General features: G+C 37.1%; 2 protein-coding genes across 3 annotated transcripts in view; one reads left to right on the top strand and one right to left on the bottom strand.

Moving 5' to 3' along the window:
* Nucleotides 1–984: 984 nt before the first annotated feature.
* On the top strand, nucleotides 985–3,934 carry LOC113233417. Its single transcript, XM_026468547.1, has 3 exons — nucleotides 985–1,155; nucleotides 1,775–1,895; nucleotides 3,608–3,934. Exons 1-3 carry the CDS (start codon nucleotides 1,062–1,064, stop codon nucleotides 3,696–3,698), a joined length of 306 nt encoding a protein of 101 aa, XP_026324332.1. The 5' UTR covers nucleotides 985–1,061; the 3' UTR covers nucleotides 3,699–3,934.
* A 9,323-nt stretch (nucleotides 3,935–13,257) lies between these two features.
* Nucleotides 13,258–21,488, bottom strand: part of LOC113233077 (innexin shaking-B) — a 204,675-nt gene continuing 196,444 nt past the window's right edge. For both annotated transcript variants that reach the window (XM_026468055.1, XM_026468054.1), the window contains exons 5-6: nucleotides 14,472–14,595; nucleotides 13,258–14,180 (exon numbers count right to left, since the gene is read on the bottom strand). In XM_026468055.1, the coding sequence (XP_026323840.1) occupies nucleotides 13,775–14,180; nucleotides 14,472–14,595 (530 nt within the window). In that variant the 3' untranslated portion in view covers nucleotides 13,258–13,774. The remainder of the gene's footprint in view (nucleotides 14,181–14,471; nucleotides 14,596–21,488) is intronic.

Here is a 21,488-nt window from a genome sequence, read left to right as displayed (position 1 = left end):
AACGCTATAACTTGGACCTTTTCAAGGCGAGAAGAGATAGACATTATTTAAATGTGTACTCTACCTCTTCGTCGCTTTCATCAGGTATTCTTATAAAAAAAATATTGAAAAATGAAATAACAAAATGTCTAATAAATGTCAATCAATATTATTGGAATATTATAATCATCAATATTATTAGAAGTTGTAGGTGACTGACGAGACAAGAAGTCTTCTATTGAGTAGTAACTTTTAACACGTTCAACAAAATTACCATTAAATAATGTTAGAAAGATTCTCACATGGCCACCGGTGGTACATCATCGCCCCATCCACCGAAAATTGTGTAGGGCGGGGTGCCAACTCACCGGAGGACACGGCAAAATAATGCTATAACTCATTCTAATTAACCTATTATCTTAAGTATTTTTTTAGCAGTTCTGAGTCAAATGCATTAGAAATAATTTACTGTGTTTATTCTCGTTTTTCAAATTCATGCTTTTTTTAAACCTTGATTTTTTTTACTGTCTTACACAATATCAAGCTACACTATGAAAATTTGAATGTTGCACAGGATGGGAACGTTAAATTCAGCACTTTTTCTCAAAGCGACATTATTTTATTACATTAGTATAACAAAAGTCAAGTGTTGTGTGACCACCAGTGGTACACTACGCCTAATAGACCAGCTGTCCGTGCTCCACCAGTGGTACACGCTGGTCTGAACGTGCATAATTAGTTTAATTTGCTTTTAAATGTTGAATATTTAGCATCAGTTTTTAATGTCTACATTGACCTACCAATCTGGTATTTTATTATATATGAGCATATTATAAATCATGTGACCATATTAAGAATGGAATGGTCAATGCAATCCAAATGTTATTACAACCACGCAAAGGCGTTACGAATGATTTACTGAACATGAAGCATATTTTATAGGTCATTGTAGTGAGATAAACTTACTTGAACTGTGATAACCTGATCTAACCGGACGTATAAATGAAACACAAACTGACGATTTGTATTAAAACTTTTTGCTATACTAAACTGTAACTTGCACAAAATAACAAAAACAGAAAATGTGGATGAAATCAATAGTGTACTGTGCAATTGTGAGCGTGGCTTTGGGTGCATTAGCGCGGGGACCTTTGTATGCTAAACCAGATAAATTTCGTAAGTAATATTTTTAAATAAAATTTTCCTTTCCACATCGGAAATGAATTTTTTTTTTAGATATACAAACAAAAAATGTTTAATTTCTAGTTTACTCATAATTTAGAAAGATAATGTGCCGATGTAGCAATCCCATGAGCTACATTTGCATACCTAATTATTAAATTAAAGAATATGTAGGAAAAGTGCCAACGCCTAACAAAAACAATTAGTTAAGTTTCGTGTAAGTTTATTTGCTCATGGTTTTTAACAGGCGCTATTTAGGCATCATTCTACATCTTTGTTTTTTTTATATTGAGGAAATTAGACCGATTGCAATTTAAAACAGAGACTGAATATATATTATTACATTGTTGTTAATTTGCAATTATAATTGTATTTAAATTATAATTCTTATACGTTTTTTTGATGCGAATGTGTATTTTTTTGTATGCGGTCAGAATACCTACCAGAGAGTGCAATGTGCTTCATTGCTTTTCTTTTTCTTGTATTGTATTGTATCTAATGACATTTTTAATTTTTATATTCCAACTTTACATATAAATCAAGCATATAAATCTTGTGTCGACAGTTTAAAGCGCATCTATACTTAATTATCTCACCGATTATTAATTTACAGATGACCAAGAAGGTTGTTACATTCCGGAAATGGATGCCATGATTCCCTTAAATCAGTTGACTCCTTCCACGCACCAATGTATGGGATTTCGCTGTGGAAAAGCCTTTCTTATATACGAGTCGTAAGTTTTTAACACACTTACACATTTACGCTAGCGGCAGTAAACCTCCTTGTGAGAGTTCGTCCAGGGAAGTACTGCCACCTTTCCTATTTCTGCCATAAAGCAGTAATGTGAGCATTACTGCGTTCCAATTTGGAAATTTAGGCATAATAAGATTGTAATTAAAATAAACTTTTTTTTTATTTGAGTATTTAATTGAAAAATCATTTTATACCATTGACTTACAATTATATGGACGTCGGGTCCGCGCTAAAAAGTGTCCGAACTTATAGGGCGTTAAAATCGTATACAGAGCGTCATTCACGCTTTAGTCTTCGTTTGTTCGACTGACAGCGAAGCAAGCAAAATTAGACAGTAGGTACTGCGATGACATTACTATTTAAATTCAACGTTTTAGCTTTTTCATATTCCTTTACATGTCACTACGTTTAAATAGGTTGACTTGGGACAATTTTTTTCGTGGTTTTTGTATTAGACCCGTCGTCCATTTATTTGTAAGTCAATGTTTTATACATTAAAGGAATTTTGCTAACTAATTTCACATTAATTAATTTATTATTTATTATTGAGACGAACGTGACTGTTTGACATTGATTTATTTACATTGATTATTATCTTAATTAAATTACTTTTGTTTGATGTCCTAACTGTTGTAGATTTTAAGACTTGGTCCTGTGAAGGTGGAAGCCTATAATCAGTGGTTTATGACTATTTAATAATAATTATTAGTGTTATTTTATTATTATTATTATTATTTGGAAGTATTGGACAAGTATAATTAATAATAATAGTATATAATTCGTATGCCTTTATGGTACGTCATGGCGACCATAAAATACATGTTATCATCTTTATTGTACCCATCATGACGAATAAAATGATTTGATTTGATTTGATTTGAAACTTGTGCTAGGCGTCCACATCATTTCAAGTGTACTAGAGCAACGGGATTCATACTGGGGTTTTATACAGACCAGAACGAATTAAAAACAAATATTTCCCAGAGTCAAATGAAATAATCATTTATTCCATAAATTTTAACACTTGAAAACGTAATTTTTTAAGCTATTGCTCGTTCACTACGCTGACCTCCCTGAGAAGAACGAGCAAGAAACTCTAGAGATTGCTCTTTTCAAATAAACTTAAATGCTATACAATACATTTTGAATCATATTTGTGTGGAATTTAGACTCATGTCGTCTTTCCATACATCTTTATCTAACACATACTCTTCAATTTTGTAATATGACTTTTCAATTAAAATACTTTTAATGTAAGTTTTAAACTTAGGAAATAGTAATCTTAATGTATGCTCCGGAATCTTATTTACAGTTCCCCATAAAAGAATCGTTTATCTTATTTAAACGAAATCGTGGTGCCATGAGTTTGGACTTAGTTCCAAGGTCAATATTATGGATATATTCTTCTTAACGAAATTGTGTATATTTTTACGGGCATACAAAATATTTGAGTAAATGTATTGTGATGCCACAGTCGTGATAGAAAATCTCGAAACTTTTCTCTAAGAGAAATTCGAGAACCTAAACGGTACACAGAACGAATCGCTCGTTTTTGCAACACAAATATGGCTTGTATATCTGTCAAATTTATCGTACCAATAATCGAACCATGCGAACCGTTGGATCACCGACGTTGTCAACTGCTACCCTAATTAACTGATATTTTCATTAATTAATATTTTTGTATTCCAGATGTACAGTAGTGGAAACTGGTCCCCCGGGTAGGATCGTCCAGGATAGAAGTAAGCCCTACCCAGATTGTTGCCCCAAGGTCGTCGTTTAGGATAATAAAGATCATTGTCTACCTGTTTATTTGTAAAATATACGGTCTGTTTTTGTGTAATGTCAGCTTTCCACTTTTGAAGTACACAGTAAAAATCTTTTACTATAAAATATATGTAAGGGCATTTTATTTAACGTCAGCATGTGTAGTTGACTTCAACTTGGAAACGGAATATCCTCATAGTAATTGTTTTTTCATTTATTTTTATTTATTTATTTATATTCAGGTTACATAAGACCCATAAATACGTACCTTATAGACTAACATACATAATAATATAATAAAACACTAACACCATTTGTTTATTTAAAACACGTATGGACCGCGACGTGTAACGCAACGTGGGTGTCCGGTAAACATCCTCGGAAACGGAAAAATTGACACGACAAACGAGATGAAAACAAATAATAAAAACAAACAAAAAAAATTATTGGAAAAAGGTGAGGAGAACATTTTTAATACAGTTCAATACATAAGAGTAATTACAAATACATCAATAATAATTTTAATGTAAAATATGTAAAAACACTAGAGTTAGGTTAGGTACGAGAAGGGCACAATGACCTGTGCAAGCGAGCTCGCACAGGGACCATCTAATTCCGGTCCTAACCTCAGATCAGCACGTTTGCACGTAGTTCATCCGGTTCTCAGAAAGGCTAGTGCCTCAGGTGAGCCGCCCCGGGTCCACGTACAGTACCCTCCCTATTTTCCAGATAGGTACCGGAGCTGTAGACAAGCTCATTTCCCGTTGCGCATTGAACAACTAGTACCAAATCTCCTCATTGGTGGCGGAGCTGTAAGGCACGCTCACTTCCCGATGCCGAAAAACGACGTCTCTCCAGTTCCCAATAACCTAAGCGGCTGGAGGGACCGGAGGATATCTAGCTTATACTCTACTAGATCTCCGGGCTAGTGCTGGAGTTGCCGGTTGCTGTGTCCTGCGACAATGTCCAACTTAATAGCTTCCAACTTAAAGGGGAACTCCCGTGCCCCACGCGTCTCTTGGCTTCAGGCCCTCAACTAGACCGCTACTAAGATGCGCTAGCTGGTCACAAGATAGACGCCCCGGCCACACCCAACCGGGGCTGACAAACATGTCCGTCTCTGCAGCTAACCACAAACCCCAGCGAGTTCACACACAAGTCCGGGTCCACAATTCGAGCGCAAAGGCGTATTACTGGCGGAGGGCTTAGCCCGGACGCCCGCTGTACTCCTGGACTTGCTGTCGAGCCCGTAGTCTCTCCGGAAAATCCTATCTCTGGAGTCAGTAGATAGGGACCGCAGTAGAGCTTAGTAGTTAAGTAGCAGTAGACCTCCTTGTGAAAGAGTTCGTCCAGGGAAGTATTGCCATTTTACCTACTTCTGCCGCCAAGCAGTAATGTCAGCATTACTGTGTTCCGGTTTTGAAGGGTAAGTGTGCTAGTGAAATTACAGGCACATGGGACTTGTCAACTTATGTCTCAGGGTGACAGACGCAGTGGCAGTGCCCCTCAGATCTTTGCGATTACACAGACACTCTGAGTGGCACTGTAACTGTTGTCATTTGTCTTGTTGTGTTTGTCAATGTCACTTGATATAATAGTTGCTGTAACTGCCTCCGTGGCCGAACGGTTACCATACCTTACTGCCACGCAGAGGTCCCAGGTTCGCTCCCGGGCCGGGAGAAATATTTGTATGGCCTACATTTATTTCTCTCGTGAGTTAGGGTGTAATTTGTGGTTGTCTATGTGTGTGTCCATGGCACCTGCGTGTCAGGGTTTCCCTAGTGCGGGGCTACGTTGAGTGTGTACGTTATTATTATTATAAAAAAACAGACTTACTTTATTCGAAATACATAATGTCACTGGGAGGTTTATCACACATATCCTGCCATGCTACGGCCACAGATGGTATTTGAAATGTTACATAACGGTTGGAATCTTCCCTTGACTGTGATACAAATTTTGTATAGGCTTGACGTACGTACGTCGAATACCAAAAGATCTATGACAATTATTAGTTTTATTTTAAGGGAGTTCTTTGTTATATCTGAAGCTGGTACAATCGTTGAGGAGTCCGACGATTGTGTGAGCGCAACACAGACTAGATCTAAAAAGAGACAGACAGCAACTTTGATGTTTCTAATGAAATTATTCCTGGTTTTCCTTTTTTTACCGTGCTGATCTTGGAGCAGGAGAGCAATACTATGTCTACTTAATGGGGCTGATGGCATTTGCGTTCTTCTTGCAATCAAACTTACGATTGGTGGTAGAAATTTTACGGGGGAATAAAGCAACGCGAGGGTTGACGTTGCACATATATGTAAAAGAAAAATTTTCATATTTTAATCTATTGGAACTGCATTGTGGCCTTCAACTGTATTTGAATCCGTTAAAATAGTCATCCTACCTATTAACTAAGTGTATCTCAGCGAGATCTAATAAAGGAGAACATCAAATATCTACAGATATCTTGAAGACGCCTAGATAGCGCCACTTGTAACTTTTTATCGATGATGCATTTTTATTGTAAGTACTACGAGTATTGGAATAACTGTCATGTAGCTGTCGTTTAAAATACTTTGAGCTCGAATTAAATTTTTTCCCGTACTAAAACTGCTTATTTTGCTTGGTCGAGCGGTAGGGAATTAAAATTATTTGAAAAATGTATATTATATGCTATACGTGTTGTGTTTAGTTCAGCAACTTGATTTTGATTGCCTCTCGTTCGAGTGTCGATCGGAAACTTTTGTCATTTCTAATCGGAACAATAGGTGATTTAACTCACAAATTAGGAAGATATAGTAGAAATCAGGTTCATCTTCTCGCTCAGTAACCCATCTGATTTCGAGGCTACCCGATCGACTCCCATTTGAATCAAAGTCAGCACGCTGATGATATAAAGAAAATCTTTGATATATGTAAAGTCTTAGAATAATAACGCATAGAAACCTAGTCCGCACACGCCAAGTGAGGCAAATTGAAGTGCGCCAAAAGGGCCTACACGAGCGGGCGGGCCTTCAGTGCTCAAGGTCAACTTGCACCGCGAACAGCTCAAGAATTTTAGCTGAAAATGACGAAATGTGCGGTAAATGAGTGTAAAAATACGTCAGACAAACATAAAATAGATACTAACATCACATTCCAGAAGGAAGTGACGCGTTTCAACTTGTGTTTTTATATAAATATTCACTAAAACCGAAAATTAACCTACTACTAAAACTAGCCTACATGAATTTGATTTTTGCCTCACTTGTGACAGTTCGTTTGATATGAAACTATCATTCTATGCGTTATTATTCTAAGTGTAAAGTACTGTAGTCTAGGCTCTACTCTATGAGTAGAAGTACTGGCTGAGTGAATATAGATTTGTATTTAGAAAGTGTTTAAAAAATAGGATAGGAAAAGAAGAACATCTTGGCAGATCTAGAAGTAGCCTCCATAAGTGAATATGTGAAAAACACAATAAATATCTAGTTATGAAGATAATCCCAGTTTGTATTTATAAAGTACTTCTCGCTACGCGACCTGAACTACGTCCCTAGGCTACAGTACCTATTAAATGCAGCGGCTTTCTTGTGCTACAATTTCGAGGTTAGTTTGAGTTTCTTTTGATCGTGAAAATTTTTAGGATTCGCGTTTTCACAGCACACAGTAATCGGTGTATACCCTCCACTTTTAACCGACTCCGAAAAAAGGAGGAGGTTTGCAATTCGACTCTATGTTTTATAAAGTATTTATGTTACGCGATAACTCCGGATTTGTGTACCGGTTTTGATGGTTCTTATTTTGCTGGAAAGATGGTACCTCAGATGTAGTAGTCCCATTTAAATTGAAGAAAATGTTCCGCCTCTAAGGGTGGTAAACTAGGCGATGAATAACTTTTGAGGTCGGTTTTTTATTACTCAGTACTAAGATTTTTACTATATAGATTTTCCAAAGTGATTGGTTTAACACTTTCAATGTCATTCGGAATCAAGCAAAGCCATTTGGGTTGTATACGTGGGGCGCACTATAAGTTTCCGGAATGAATAAGAAAAAAATACTATAAATGGTCAGAAAAGAATTTATTGCTTCTCAAAATATTCTCCGTTAGCGTTAATGCACTTTATCATATGAATTAACTAATTTGAAAACATTTATGCCACTCCTCCGTGACAATCTCTGAAACATATTTTTCATACTCTTCGATAGCCTTTTCAGGTGATGAAAATCGTTGACCGCGTAACTGGTTCTTAATTTTTGGAAATAAATAAAAATCACGAGGTACTAGTTCGGGACTGTACGCGGGATGGCTCATAAGATCAACGTTGTTCACATTCAAAAATTCATTTGTCTGTCTGGCCGTGTGAGAACTGGCATTATCGTAGTGCAAGATGATAAGGCGTTTACGGCTATTTTTACGGAGTTTGTCAATAACTTCAGGCAAACATATGGTCATGTGACAATCACTATTCACGGTACAACGATTCTCTAAAGCAACAGTGGCCACTTGTCCAGTTTTATTAAAAAAAGAAGCAATCATCCGCTTAGATGCACTTTGCTCGCGCGCCACTTTGGTTGGTTTCGGCTCATCTCGAAAGACCCATACGCTCGATTGCTGCTTTGTTTTGGGATCGTAACTATAAATCCATGTTTCGTCACCTGTGATTATGTTCCACACCAAATTTGATGCCCCTTTGTTGAATCTGGTAAGCATGGCATTGCACCAAGTGACGCGATCCATTTTTTCAGCCTCAGAGAAATTGTGTGGGATCTACCGAGAGCACAGTTTTTTCACACCAATATGTTTGTGTAGTATTTATTGTATTTGACTCATGCCTATGCCCAAAGATACCTGAATCTCATGGTATGTCAAATGCCTGTCTGTTTTGATCATACGGAGCACAGCATCGATGTTTTTGTTGTTCACAGCAGTGGACGAGCGACCATTACGAAATTCGTCACTTAAATTCATTAGATCGCGTTTGAATTCTGCAAACCAGCTATAAATAGTCGTCTTGCATCGTGCTTTATTGCCAAAAGCAGTTTGAAGCCGAGCGAAGCTCCGCTGAGCTGTTCAATTACACTTAGAGTCGTAGAAAATCATACTACGAAAATTTTCACGAGTTAAATCCTTGGCGATGTAGACAACCACTTTCTAAAAAGACGCCACAATGTAAAAACAAGTGACATTCGTTGAAACAAACTGTATTCTACAGCCAAAGAGTTCCATTTTTAAATGTTGTAATTACTTTTTAAATATTGTTTATGTAAGTGGCCAGTTCCGGAAACTTAAAGTGTCCTATGTAGACTCTTTAGATTTATGCTTTAGATGCATATACCTTGTAGGATGGAAAGGAAAATATAATAAAAAAGCTCATAATTTCCATTATTTATTGGATATCCCTTGGTAACGCCTCCATCACTCCTCCTAGATATTGTTACTTTGGCACGATATTTGGCAGACAAGAGATTGGCTACATTTTTGGTAGTGGTGGAATCATACTTAGTTGTGTAACATCTTTTAGTTGATTATAGCTTTTACTTTGCCATATCGATGCCTTACTTTCTCAAACTCGTATCTTATTCAGAAGATGGCAAAACTTTGTATTTATTTTAAATTTCTTATCAAGGGTGTTAATTTGGTTGCAATACTTTAAGAATAGGTGAACAAAGCCAGTGTGTAAATATGTGTATGTGAAATAGAAATGTGTGTATCTGAAAGCAGTCTGCAAAATTTGTACATATAATCCATTTTTCGCATTACAGTAACTGTGTTTTAAGATACGAGTTTAAGAAAGTAAGGAGACGTTATTTTTGTTCTTCTTTTACGAACATAATATAATAATGCATTGGAGTTATTTACACAACTAAGACTGTTCACTTGAAAACAAAAGTAACCGAGTCCCACTTGTCCATATGAAAGCTTAAAGTATTTGTGCAGTTAGGGTTAATATAGTTTTCTTTTTTTGTTGATTTAGATGATTTTCAATTTAGATTTTATCATTAGAGTTTACAAAAAACATGAAAGTGAAGTGTTTAGAGTTTTATAATAAAAGGTTTAAACAAAACAAGTGGGATTCGACTTTTTGGAATTAACAATAATTTAAAAAGTTATATACGCTAATTTTGATACACGTATCCTTTAACAATTTTGTATTTAGGTCTTAATGAAAAGACCGGTTAATTTAAATAAAATTTACAAAACTTCAAAGAAAAAGACCATCTTAATGCTGCCGAGCCTCGGAAGGAAATCGCTTGAAAGAAGTGTTTCAAAATTAGCTTTTTTTTTAAAAGAAATTGTCTCACATGCATTTTTGTCACTAATGATTCATTTTCAAATTGTACAGTAAACTTATTTACTCTTTGACAAACAAAATCAAAAGTATCGTCTGCCTCCATGTCAATGTCTGCCTCGTATTATGTTAAGCAAAATTACCTGTCAAAGAGCAAATAACCTGATGAAAATAGAGGGTGCAAATGTATGTAGACGACGTTTAGGAAACGAAAATAGAATATTATAGCGTACAATCTTCCTCTGCCACAGTTTAGGTCGCCCTGTCAGCCGCGGAGGCGCGGAAAGGGTGTATCGGAAAAAAGTCATTGTAGTGCGAGGTTTTAATTTTATATCATTTTGGCGTATTGCATCTTAATATTGTATTAAGCTAATTTGACTGAAACAGCCCCACGTTAGGCCCATTTATTCGACACGACACGAGAATTTAATTACGCTCACCCCGCGCGGTCGCCCGCGGTCGCCGAGCGGAGTCCGCGTTGCCGCCGTGAAGCGACCGCGTGCATCTATGCTCTATTTATTTAGCTGTTACGTTTTAACTTCAATGAGCGTCCCGGGTCCCGGCGAGTCTGGCTTGAATTTAATCTACGTGTTGGCCCACGCGGCGACCTTTGTATTATTAAGAGGAATTTTAAGGTAAATGGAATTCGCCATTAATGTACACGAAGGCGTGACACGTATACATTAATGTGCACAGGAATCTTATAAGTTCAGGTTCTGACTCCAGATCACCGCTGGCTGGATGGCCTGTACACTGGTACAGGGTGGTCACAAACATCTGTCACTTAACTTCATTCGGTTCTTGAGAGGCTATTGCCTCGGGTGAGCCGCCCGGGTGCACGTACAGTAAATATAGTAATTTGAGTGATACGCCATTATGATATAAACTTGGACTATGCCTTAACAACCTATGTTCATCGGTTAAATGTCAATTATTTATGACGAAATATTTTAGCGCCACCGCGGCTGTGCGAGCGACGCTTTATTTGTTACAATCTCCGAGAACTGTTATGGAAATCAGCATTGCTAAATGTTACTGCTTACAATATTACAGACAAACAACCTTTTTTACATTATTATTTACTAAGACTCTGTTTATACAAAAGAAGACACCTTTAAACACGTAACCCGCTTGCCTTGAGAAATCTACATCGATAACATTTTCTCTTAGGGTCGAAACACAAAACTGGAATAGTTACCCGAACGATGGCAGTGAGATGCGTCGCAATTTTCTGCGTTGCGAATTCGCTGTTTTGTGTCTCGACCCTTAATCTTAAATAAGCGGAACGCCTGACAATTTTATTCGACGCGGCACACTGCCATTGCCGGTACCATTGCTATAGTAAAATACTGCTTCCAGAGCATCTGTCTCTTTCGCTATTGATTGTATTGTTTCAATTACGCTAATTTAGATGTCAGGTCAGATCGATTGTGATAGAATTATGAGAGGCTAAGAGCAAATAAACAATATCTTATTTCGATGGTGTGACCTCCTGTAATCGATAGTATTATAGGTAATATTTGCTTTTGTTAAAAATAATAATGGCGGGCGAATTGTTTATGCGGGTTTCTCTTTTGAGAATCTCCTCTCTTCGTCCTGGATGACAAGTTTGAATGTACGTTTTTCACACGTTTACTTTTAATTTGTTGTTTAAAAATAATCTTTATTTAGTTCAATACTTATTTTATGGAAAGGTGTTCTTTTAATTACGTTCAGTTAATTTTAGGGTTCATTGGTTTTGTTAATACTAATGGCGTTAGTACCGTTTCATGTAATTTCTGAATCTCGCTAGTAAGATTTTCCCGGGCTCATGTAAGTAAAAAGTATGTTAGTTTTGGTACTCAATTGACAATGTGAAAATATCGTAACCATCAGTGGAGTGCAAGGAGCTTTAGTACCCAAAAATACAAACGTATATAATTAATAAGTGGATTAATATATGAAGACACACGGCAGGAATACTATCACACATTCGCACTTATGTCCATTTACACAAACCACTTGTAGATTTATTTCATCCCCTGAATTTTTAACCCTGTAAAGTTATTATGGTAAATAAATCATTACCTTTTGTTACAAAATCTTGAATAATATTAAGGAAGCGGAGAACGTTAAAAACCCAAAGGTTATTCTCTAAGATCTCTTTTAAGATGTAAGTTAGGGATAATGACTCCCATTTAATTCAATTATCTATAATACTACTTTTTATCTTTATCTCTTTCGTATAAACAGGGTCATGCATACGAACATAAATCGCCAATCGTGCAGGCACTTTGATGCGCTGATCGATATTTAAATGCTGTCAGTCCCACAACAAAACACTTTATTACAAGGTAGTAAAGACTGTGCGTTATGGTGATCGCAGATCCGTCCGCACGTCACGTACCGCAATTTGATTATTTCTGTGTTAACTTGCAATATTCATATTACGCATCGCACTATCACCAAGCGAAGTCTTCGATGAGAGTGATGCATCAAAGTGGACGGGTTTGCGATTACCATTACAGGCACTGTCCCGAGACAAAATGGTTCGTCATATCTGAACTTTAAATACTAAACAATAACTGCAAATAACAATTTGACTGTCGACTTTCGTCTTATCACTAAATTAAACAACTTCAATTTGGAAACAGATGCAGAACAATTACGTCCTAAACTTTAGATATTAACGAAAATAATTAATAACATTTATATATATAAAATACAATTAACAACTTAGAGTTGGTATGTACAATCGTTTAGATGACATAACATCATAAGCTTAACATAGCGGGTCCTGACTTGATACACTCTACAGTCTTGGCAGTGATTACATCAGTTCCGAACTAACTTCTTAAACACACAACTATGTCCTTCTTACGACCAGATACGATCGTTTTAATAGGTACTTCAACACGTTACCTCGATTCAATCAACCGAGATGAAGATTTCATCGAGACCTAATTAAGAATATTGTTCTCATTCGCTATTTTTTTTACAATCGAAATTGACAATTTCGTTTTTAATTTTTCGCAATTTTGGTTTATGTTTCGAACAATTTAAGATTTTTATTATTTCACCTATACTCATTTGAACCTAATTTATAATTCGAAAATGTCTTTTGGCGCGCTCTTTCAATCAGATTGACTGACCCGCGGGGTCGACGTGTGGGCGTGCCGCGTGTCGCCTGAGGCGCCGCCGACCACTGACGCCAGACGCCTTTACTCCAATACTCGCCAGCTGAATGCCTCCACTCCAATAATACTTTCAATTGCAACTAGTTACCTACTCACTACTAATTAAATTGGATCCTTTAATTATTGCTTTAATTTTATTGGTCGGTCAAATCCTTAGCGAGTGATTAATAGTGTAAAAAATTAACTTGTGTGCTCTCATGTGCTCGATTCGATTATTACTAGACTATAGGAGAAAGCGGTTCCGATGACCAGAACTTCTACGAGCAGCGAAACTATCGGTAAATACTTCTAAAAGTTGAACACTATGCTAATGGGATAGATAGCCGTCGACGTTGACTTCCAAAAGGCCTTCGATAGGATTCATCCTGAGATCACAATCTTAAAGATTAAGTAAAAACTATTATTGCGTGTTTAATTGCACTGTTACGATTACATAGTACCGAATAAAGATTCTTTAATCTAAAGAAGTCTTTGATACACTTTGTAATGTCCAGGAAACGGCGAGGTGCCGCAGGGCAGCGGACTGGGCCTACTATTCATCTGAATACTGTGAATACGTAGCTAGACACAGCTCAGACAGGTGGGTCCATGTCGCGCTGCAAGGACGTTAGTCACGTGTGGAACACCCACCCGGGAATTGGAGGTCACGCGTCCGGCACGCCGTGGATATGGTGTTGGTAGTTGTGGTTCAGTTTGTTGGCGAACTCGTTCATGATGTCTCGAAAGATGACCGAGTCGAGGTTTTCCCCTAGAACATACAGCAAGTACCAGTCGCCCAACTTGCTTCTGCGGACGATGGTATCGATGTTGTCGCGGCGCACTAGCCGGAAGCGCATACGCATCATATAGACGCGCATACGCGGTGAAAAGATCAGCACCAGCCGATAGATGAGCGTGAACAAGGTAAGGAAGCCGAGAATGACGAACCAGAACCAGAGAAAGACATAAATCTTCTCGTTGACCACGTTCAGCGGCAGGATGCAGAGCGAATCGTGCCGCTCCACCTCGCCCGAAGAACCGAACTTGTTGAACATTGTGCATTTCACCATCCTGAAAACAGGGTAAGGAATACTTTAGGATAATGTATATATTGCTACATACCGCTCGCTGCAGCGGTTGAGTGATTAATTAAGATGATGATCAAATGCTACTGTCGTTCACAGTTTTCGTGTACGTGGAGCGATAGCCATTTTCGTGCAAACCAATACAAAGTTACTTGGCACTGCTCCACTGATGATTCAGAAAGTTTTGTGCCTTTACTTTGTACGACATGTATTTATAAATTGTAATAACTTTTTGTCGTATTCATTTGATACATATTTCAAAATTTGCCAATGTTACCTGGGAAATATGTAAATCATGGGGTCGATTCGATCCTCTTGATCGGATTCCATGTAGGCTATCACGTCCAGGCCGAACGTCATAAACTCGCCGTCGAAGAACCGGTTCATCAGGAACATTTGCCCTGAAAAATAATACAGAGTAATTTGAAAAATTGAGTATGTACTAACGCACTGTAGCAATATTTGATGTATCATTATTTGATTGAAAGACCTGCATCCTACCATTTTTTAATACAGACTCGTTATTCTCAAATCGTCGAAATTCCATTAAGAAGAACGAGTAAAAAAGTAAACAATAATTTCAGTAGCTCTCTTCCCTTTAAAACCGGAACGCAGTAATGCTCACATTACTGCTTGGCCGCAGAAATAGGTAAGGTGGAAGTACGACAAATTCTTTCACAAGCAGCTCTACTTCTACTAAAAACCAAAAAGTACCACTAAAAAGTACTAACTAGTGGAGTAATTTCACAAAAAATAATTGAATATCAATTCAATAAAAATTTAATTAATACAGTGAATAGCAACATCTCTCGCCAGGACTGGTAGCTGTAAAGGTACTAACTGGGTGATAAATCTGTCATAGATTTCTCATAGATGGCGCTACGACTAAAAAGTCGTTGAAAAACCAAATACAAAGACACGACGCAAGCGCATAGAAAAATTCGTGAGGTCCGTTGGTTCGTTCCGTGGCTTAGTTGGTATAGCGTCTGGCACGGTATGCAAGAAGACGTCGGTTCGAATGTAATTTCACAAAAAATAATTGAATATCAATTTAATAAAAATTTAATCACTAAAAAGTATTTTCGCAGAAAAAAGACGAATGTCGTTGTAGTAAGAACATCATGATATTCAGTAAAAAATAAAATGCAATTAAAGTCATAATTACGCCTCGTCACTGGGTCGCTTCTATCTTTGTTATAAACGAAATTTGTAATCAAACAAGAACACACATTGCGTTAAAGTTTCCTATAAAAACGTCTTGTCTCGTACGAGCGATACGTAGTCAAGTGTATACCGCGTTATGCATTTTTTACACGCAGGCGGACGGACATAAAGTCGGGCTGTGCAGTAAAATAAGTTTTATGTGTGTTTTAATTCAATACGCCGTGATTTACAACGCAGACGGGCCATTGGTGATGCTGGGCACCCACGACGCAGATGGCCCTCTGATATTTCAGTTTGAAACACGGCGGGGCCATTGTACTAGCGGACTGATACGACCACCTCATGTCACTTTTCATGTGTCGTAAACAATAACCGTAAAGAAGTCTTTTGAAGTTTCTTCTTCTGAAGTCGAACACACAGTGCTTAGTTGTTTTTTCCAATAACAAGATTTCAAGCAACATAAATAATTCAAGGTAATAAAAATATTTTTAACCGACTTCAAAAAAAGGAGTTTCTTAATTCGACTGTACTTTTTTATTGTACATATGCACGTTACGTGGTTCCATTTAATTATTTTTTTTACTTGCTCTTGACCACTACCTAGCTGTGGAGCAAAGATAGGATCTACGATGGAATGAGCTTGCCCTGAAGATACCTATTCAGTCGGTTAGTTCGGAAATACAGTCGCAGGCAGGGAATTCCATTCCTGGGCTGTGCGCATAATAAAAGATGATGAAAAGCGCTTACTACGCCTGAAGGGAATATCGGCCAATTATGTATGATATCCCGCCGTACGTCTGGACGTCCGATGGTAAAAGGGAGTGGGCGGGATGAGCTGATGGAGCTCATGGGCACACTCACCGAAATATATTCTGTAAAAAACCGACAGACGGGCCACTGTAATGGTCAGCTCCAGTCGGTTTGAGTGAGCATGAGACTGGTTGGTGGGTGAGTTCTGGTTGACCCGATGCTGCGTGTAAAATTTATAAGCGAGGAGAAGGAAGGGCGCCTTACACACAACGAAAACAAGTTTCAAGTAGAAATAACCAGCAGCTTTATTTTAAATTTACTTGAGTTACATGTTATAATTAAATTTAAAGGTACAGCATAGAGAACCAGTATTTTCACTCCCACGAGTTTACAAAGGGAGGGTATGAATATGTTTACCGCCCTTATTAGTTACATACAAAAGATTACCTTTAAGTATACTTAGAGCTAATACACTGCACTAAGAGTTTATGAAAGTACATGAGTGACACTTGGGCACTTCACTTATACGTCACTGACCTGGGGTTTACCGGATGCACATTTAAGTTACATGCCAGATCCGCTGCGAAGACAGCGTAGTTGCTACAGGAGTAACGGAGTTATACGTAGAACTTTGTGCCGGTTGTCTAAGTCTTCGCCTAAGGTCTCCTGGCGCTGCGCTCAATCGATCGAATCAAGAGCCTCAAGTTGATACTTCCTTGAGCAATTTTAACAGCAGTAGAGTGACAGATTTCGTCTAGGTTAGTACTGCCATTTACCTATTTCTGCCGCCAAGCAGTAATGTCAGCATTAGGGTGCTGGTGAAATTACAGGCACATGGGACTTGTCAACTTATGTCTCAGGGTGACGGGCGCAGTAGCAATACTCAGATCTTTGCAATTTAAAGCTCTGAGTGGCACTGCAACTGTTATGGACAGGCGTGTAGCTTACCATCAGGCGCACGACTTGTTCGTCCCGTCACTTGGTGTTATAAAAAAAAATGGAAGAAAATATTCCACCTGTAAGGGTGGTAAACTAGGGATTGAAACCGGTTTCCGGTATCTGATTTCAGTAAAAGCTGGCTAGTAGATGTATTTTCATAAAAAAGTTATGATTTTTAACATTGACTTACAATTATATGGACGTCGGGTCCGCGCTAAAAAGTGTCCGAACTTATAGGGCGTTAAAATCGTATACAGAGCGTCATTCATGCTTTAGTCTTCGTTTGTTCGACTGACAGCGAAGCAAGCAAAATTAGACAGTACTACGATGACATTACAATTTAAATTGAACGTTTTAGCTTTTTCATATTCCTTTACATGTCACTACGTTTAAATAGGTTGACTTGGGACATTTTTTTCGTGGTTTTTGTATTAGACCCGTCGTCCATTTATTTGTAAGTCAATGATAGTAGGGGAAATACGTACAAAATGACATATATGAACAAAATGACATAGAAATTTGAAATTGGAGGACTCTAGCACGCAACTGACAACTGCATCATATGACCCAAGTGACTTTTACCAACCTGTCAAAGCGTGAACTCACCCCTTTCATCCGTCTCAGAGCCGTCGCTGTCCATTGTATATGGACGAAATGGTTTTTGGCTGATCTCAGTTAAACTACGAATTATTTTTTCCTGTTGTTTTTATTCTGTAAATGTTTATTACTTTCAGTAAATAATGAACCAAAGGCTATTGGTGTAGAATATGACTGCGCTGTGTATTACCACTAAATAATTATGACTAAATAACAAAACCCTATGTCATTTTGAACGTATTTCCCCTACAACTTTATTTATATTTTGGAATTATATGCTAGATACTGCTCTTTATTTAGTAGCAGTAGAGCTTTTTATAGCTACGCCGTGACAGCTTGATAGTTTGACCTACCACCTTTCAAGCGGAGGTGGTAGGTTCGAATTCGAGCTTACCTCTTAGTTGTTCGGAATTAATGCTAAATTTAATTTGAAATTTACCGTCAGCTTTTCGGTGAAGGAAAATATCGTGAGGAAATATATATACTAGCTTTTATTAGGTACGCTTTAACAGGGTCCATGTGACGTAAATTTTATTATGTACTATCTGAATGCGTTGCAATGCCACCGAAAGATAAAACAGTTCTTCTGAAGTGCATCTGGAAAACCGTCTGTTCGGCAGTAGACATGTTTATTGAAATAAGGCCCTGAAATTCAGAAACTTACTGGCATGGTACCAACAACTCATCAAAGTTTCATCGAAATATCGGGTGAATAATAACGAAACGCATACGAGACAAATACAAAAAAACAAAAAACCATTTAAGCCCAATACAAAAGATCAGCAAAAGATATAGACAAATTCGTAAGATCTACTGGCTTAGTTGGTAAGAGCGGTCGCCACGTTAAGACTCCAGTGTTTGTATAAAAAATAAATAGTAAGCTAAATAAATAGTTACTTCGCATGTTATTAGAACAGATATAACAAGAAGAGAAAAAGTTTTTTTTTTAGAAAACATTTGATAAGCGACAGGCCTGTCCATAACAGTTGCAGTGTCACTCTGAGCTTTGTATCGTAAAGATCTTAGGAGCACTGCCACGGTGCCCGTCACCCTGAGACATAAGTTGACAAGTCCCGTGTGCCTATGATTTCACCAGCACATAGGTATCTTGAATACTCCGCTTTGTTAGTGGCCCCAATATGTAAGAGCCGCAAGGACAGCGAATTCCGTTCGCGGTCCTGTTTTTGTTATTGGCGGCGTGCCCCTGCAAGCAAATATAGCCCCGGCAGGTGCACCCTCGACGAGGCTTGGTGATCTTTGTAAACAATCTAATCGTAACACCTACGAATGCTACGCCGTAGCGCTCGTAGAGTCTCGCATCGGTTGACGCAAAGTCAAAATCATATAATCTTTATATCATAGGTAAACAAATTACATTTGAAATCGTAACATTGATTAAATTCTACTATTCATTCACAAGGCAGATTGCCCTGAGAAGAATGAGCAAGAAACTCTAGTTATGGCTTTTGGTAAATATATATTTGAATACATTTATCATTTACAATCTTTATTTCAAACATCTTAGATCGAGAATACCTGCAAAAGCTAAACGGGTCACTACCATTGATTTTTATCATCTAAGTACGAATAAGCTGTATAACCTTTAGTATAAAGTTGTTTCACTGTATTTAATTTTTTATTGAATTGTTATTCAATAATTTTCAGGTGAAATTATTCCACTAATTTGTTATAATTATTAATACAAAAATCACAGGTCCGAATCCAGCCGGATCGCATGTTTTTTGTTAGTGTTCGATCTTTCTATAAACAAACATAATAAAGCACTTGTATTATGGAAAATCGGTACCAACGACGGTACTACAAACACCCAGGACCCGAGACAATACAGAAATGTTAGTTGTTTTTTCCCTAGCCGGAGATCGAAAGCGGGACCTCAGAGATGGCGACACCATGAAAACCGGTGTGCAAGCCAGTCGATCACAGAGTTCGGGTAACCTATCACAAAGTCGAAAATTTTTTTGTCCGAAATACCGTTTGTTCGAATTTTCATTACACCGAAAACCGAATTATAACGATACAGTTGTTCTTTCAGGATATGTTAAATGTTTATCGCAAAGACACGATTAGGTTCGGTTAGGTTAAGTTAGGTTTAAAAGAAAAAATATTTTCCTCTCAAAATTATTTTCGAGGTTATGAAATTTCGATCAAACGTTATTTCTGGAAAATGTCATTTCGCGCTACTGATAGGTAACCCAGATTTTGTCAATTAATAATGAACATTTACTAGCACCAGCTGTTTCTATATAAGTATATAAGAAAATAAAAATATTATTTGTTTCAATGCGAGGTCCTGTGCGAGTTTTTCCGCTGGAAAGGCTGCGGAAATTGGACTGGTGACGCTCAAGATGTCGATAGGATCACATGTTTCCTATGAAAATATTGAAAAAAATAAAACGTACGAGGTTTCTCTCTACAACTTGGTGTATAAATAAAAATAATAATAATCAATAGTGAACAATTTGGTGTATATATATCATTTGACTATTTTCGATGTCAAAATAATACCGGTCACTAACGCGGCGCATTCGTTATTTGTTTCTTTTTCAAAATTAGTGACTTTATTTTATTTCTTACATTTCGCTTTGAATGTACAAAATGTTTACAAATGAGCAACAACTTTTTTTAACACAATATTGTCCCTTTCTAACAAATATAATAAGCGCATTGCCTATTTCTATGTACGAGTACATTTCATACTGAAAATTACTTTTCAGCCGCAGCTCGTAATTAATATAAAATTACGTAAAACATGAAGTTTATTTGCATTCAATAGGTTTATTAGATTAAAAATCTATTATTTAGTCAATATTCAAAAGCCTGCAAAATAATAATTTTAAATAAATATATATTAATGTATTCTCACCATTGACTTACAATTATATGGACGTCGGGTCCGCGCTAAAAAGTGTCCGAACTTATAGGGCGTTAAAATCGTATACAGAGCGTCATTCACGCTTTAGTCTTCGTTTGTTTCTTCTGACAGCGAAGCAAGCAAAATTAAACAGTACTGCGATGACATTACAATTTAAATTCAACGTTTTAGCTTTTTCATATTCCTTTACATGTCACTACGTTTAAATAGGTTGACTTGGGACATTTTTTTCGTGGTTTTTGTATTAAAGTCAATGATTCTCACTGTAAAAATTTTTCATAATTAGCCATTTACACAACGCAGTTGTCATTGTCTTCAATGCCAATATATTATAAATATTGACACAATGAAAAATAATAAATCCTTCAATCTGTCTGTCTATATGGTCTATGCGTTTGTTATAGATTTTTGTTTTTGGTTTTAACGACTTTTTTGCCGTTGTGCCATCTGTGAGAAATCTTTGAAAGTTTTTCTTCCCAGATGCCAGTTTCTTTCAAAACTTCGCGAGATTTTGTTCCCACGCCATTAAAAAAACAATCATTTTAAAATATCACGTGGTAAAGTTGTTTCAACGAATGTGTTTTCAAACAAATTTAAGAGAAATGCAGACGCTTCTATAAAGATTCCGATTGATATGTTGAGTTCTTAGGTGTTCGCGATTGTTACAAATAGGAAATGAAAATACTTTTCCAGATTTAAATCGCGTCTTTTCATTTACAGGTCCCGTGGTCACGGTTGAAGTCAACTGTGACCATGGGACCTGTAAAAGGTCCGAAACGTTGGTTTGTTTGAAAAAAAGGAAATATACGCAATTTAAATCCGGAAAAATAGTTTCATTTCCTATTCCGATTGATATTCAAAATTTGCCATTTACGAAGTTTAAAACTATAGTGAAACAAAAACTATATACTTAAGGTTATTATACAGCTTCTGCGTACCTGGGTGACAAAA

Source organism: Hyposmocoma kahamanoa, unplaced genomic scaffold (genome assembly GCF_003589595.1).
Source record: "Hyposmocoma kahamanoa isolate Upper Pololo Valley unplaced genomic scaffold, ASM358959v1 78, whole genome shotgun sequence".
Lineage (NCBI taxonomy): Eukaryota > Metazoa > Arthropoda > Insecta > Lepidoptera > Cosmopterigidae > Hyposmocoma > Hyposmocoma kahamanoa.
This window is presented reverse-complemented; position numbering and strand designations above follow the sequence as displayed.

Excerpts from the sequence above, each read along its gene's own strand:
- LOC113233417 (XM_026468547.1), top strand. The coding sequence starts at position 1,062 with ATGTGGATGAAATCAATAGTGTACTGTGCAATTGTGAGCGTGGCTTTG. Across the intron at positions 1,156-1,774 it reads TGCTAAACCAGATAAATTTC|ATGACCAAGAAGGTTGTTAC; the intron begins GTAAGTAATATT and ends ATTAATTTACAG. Across the intron at positions 1,896-3,607 it reads GCCTTTCTTATATACGAGTC|ATGTACAGTAGTGGAAACTG; the intron begins GTAAGTTTTTAA and ends TTTGTATTCCAG.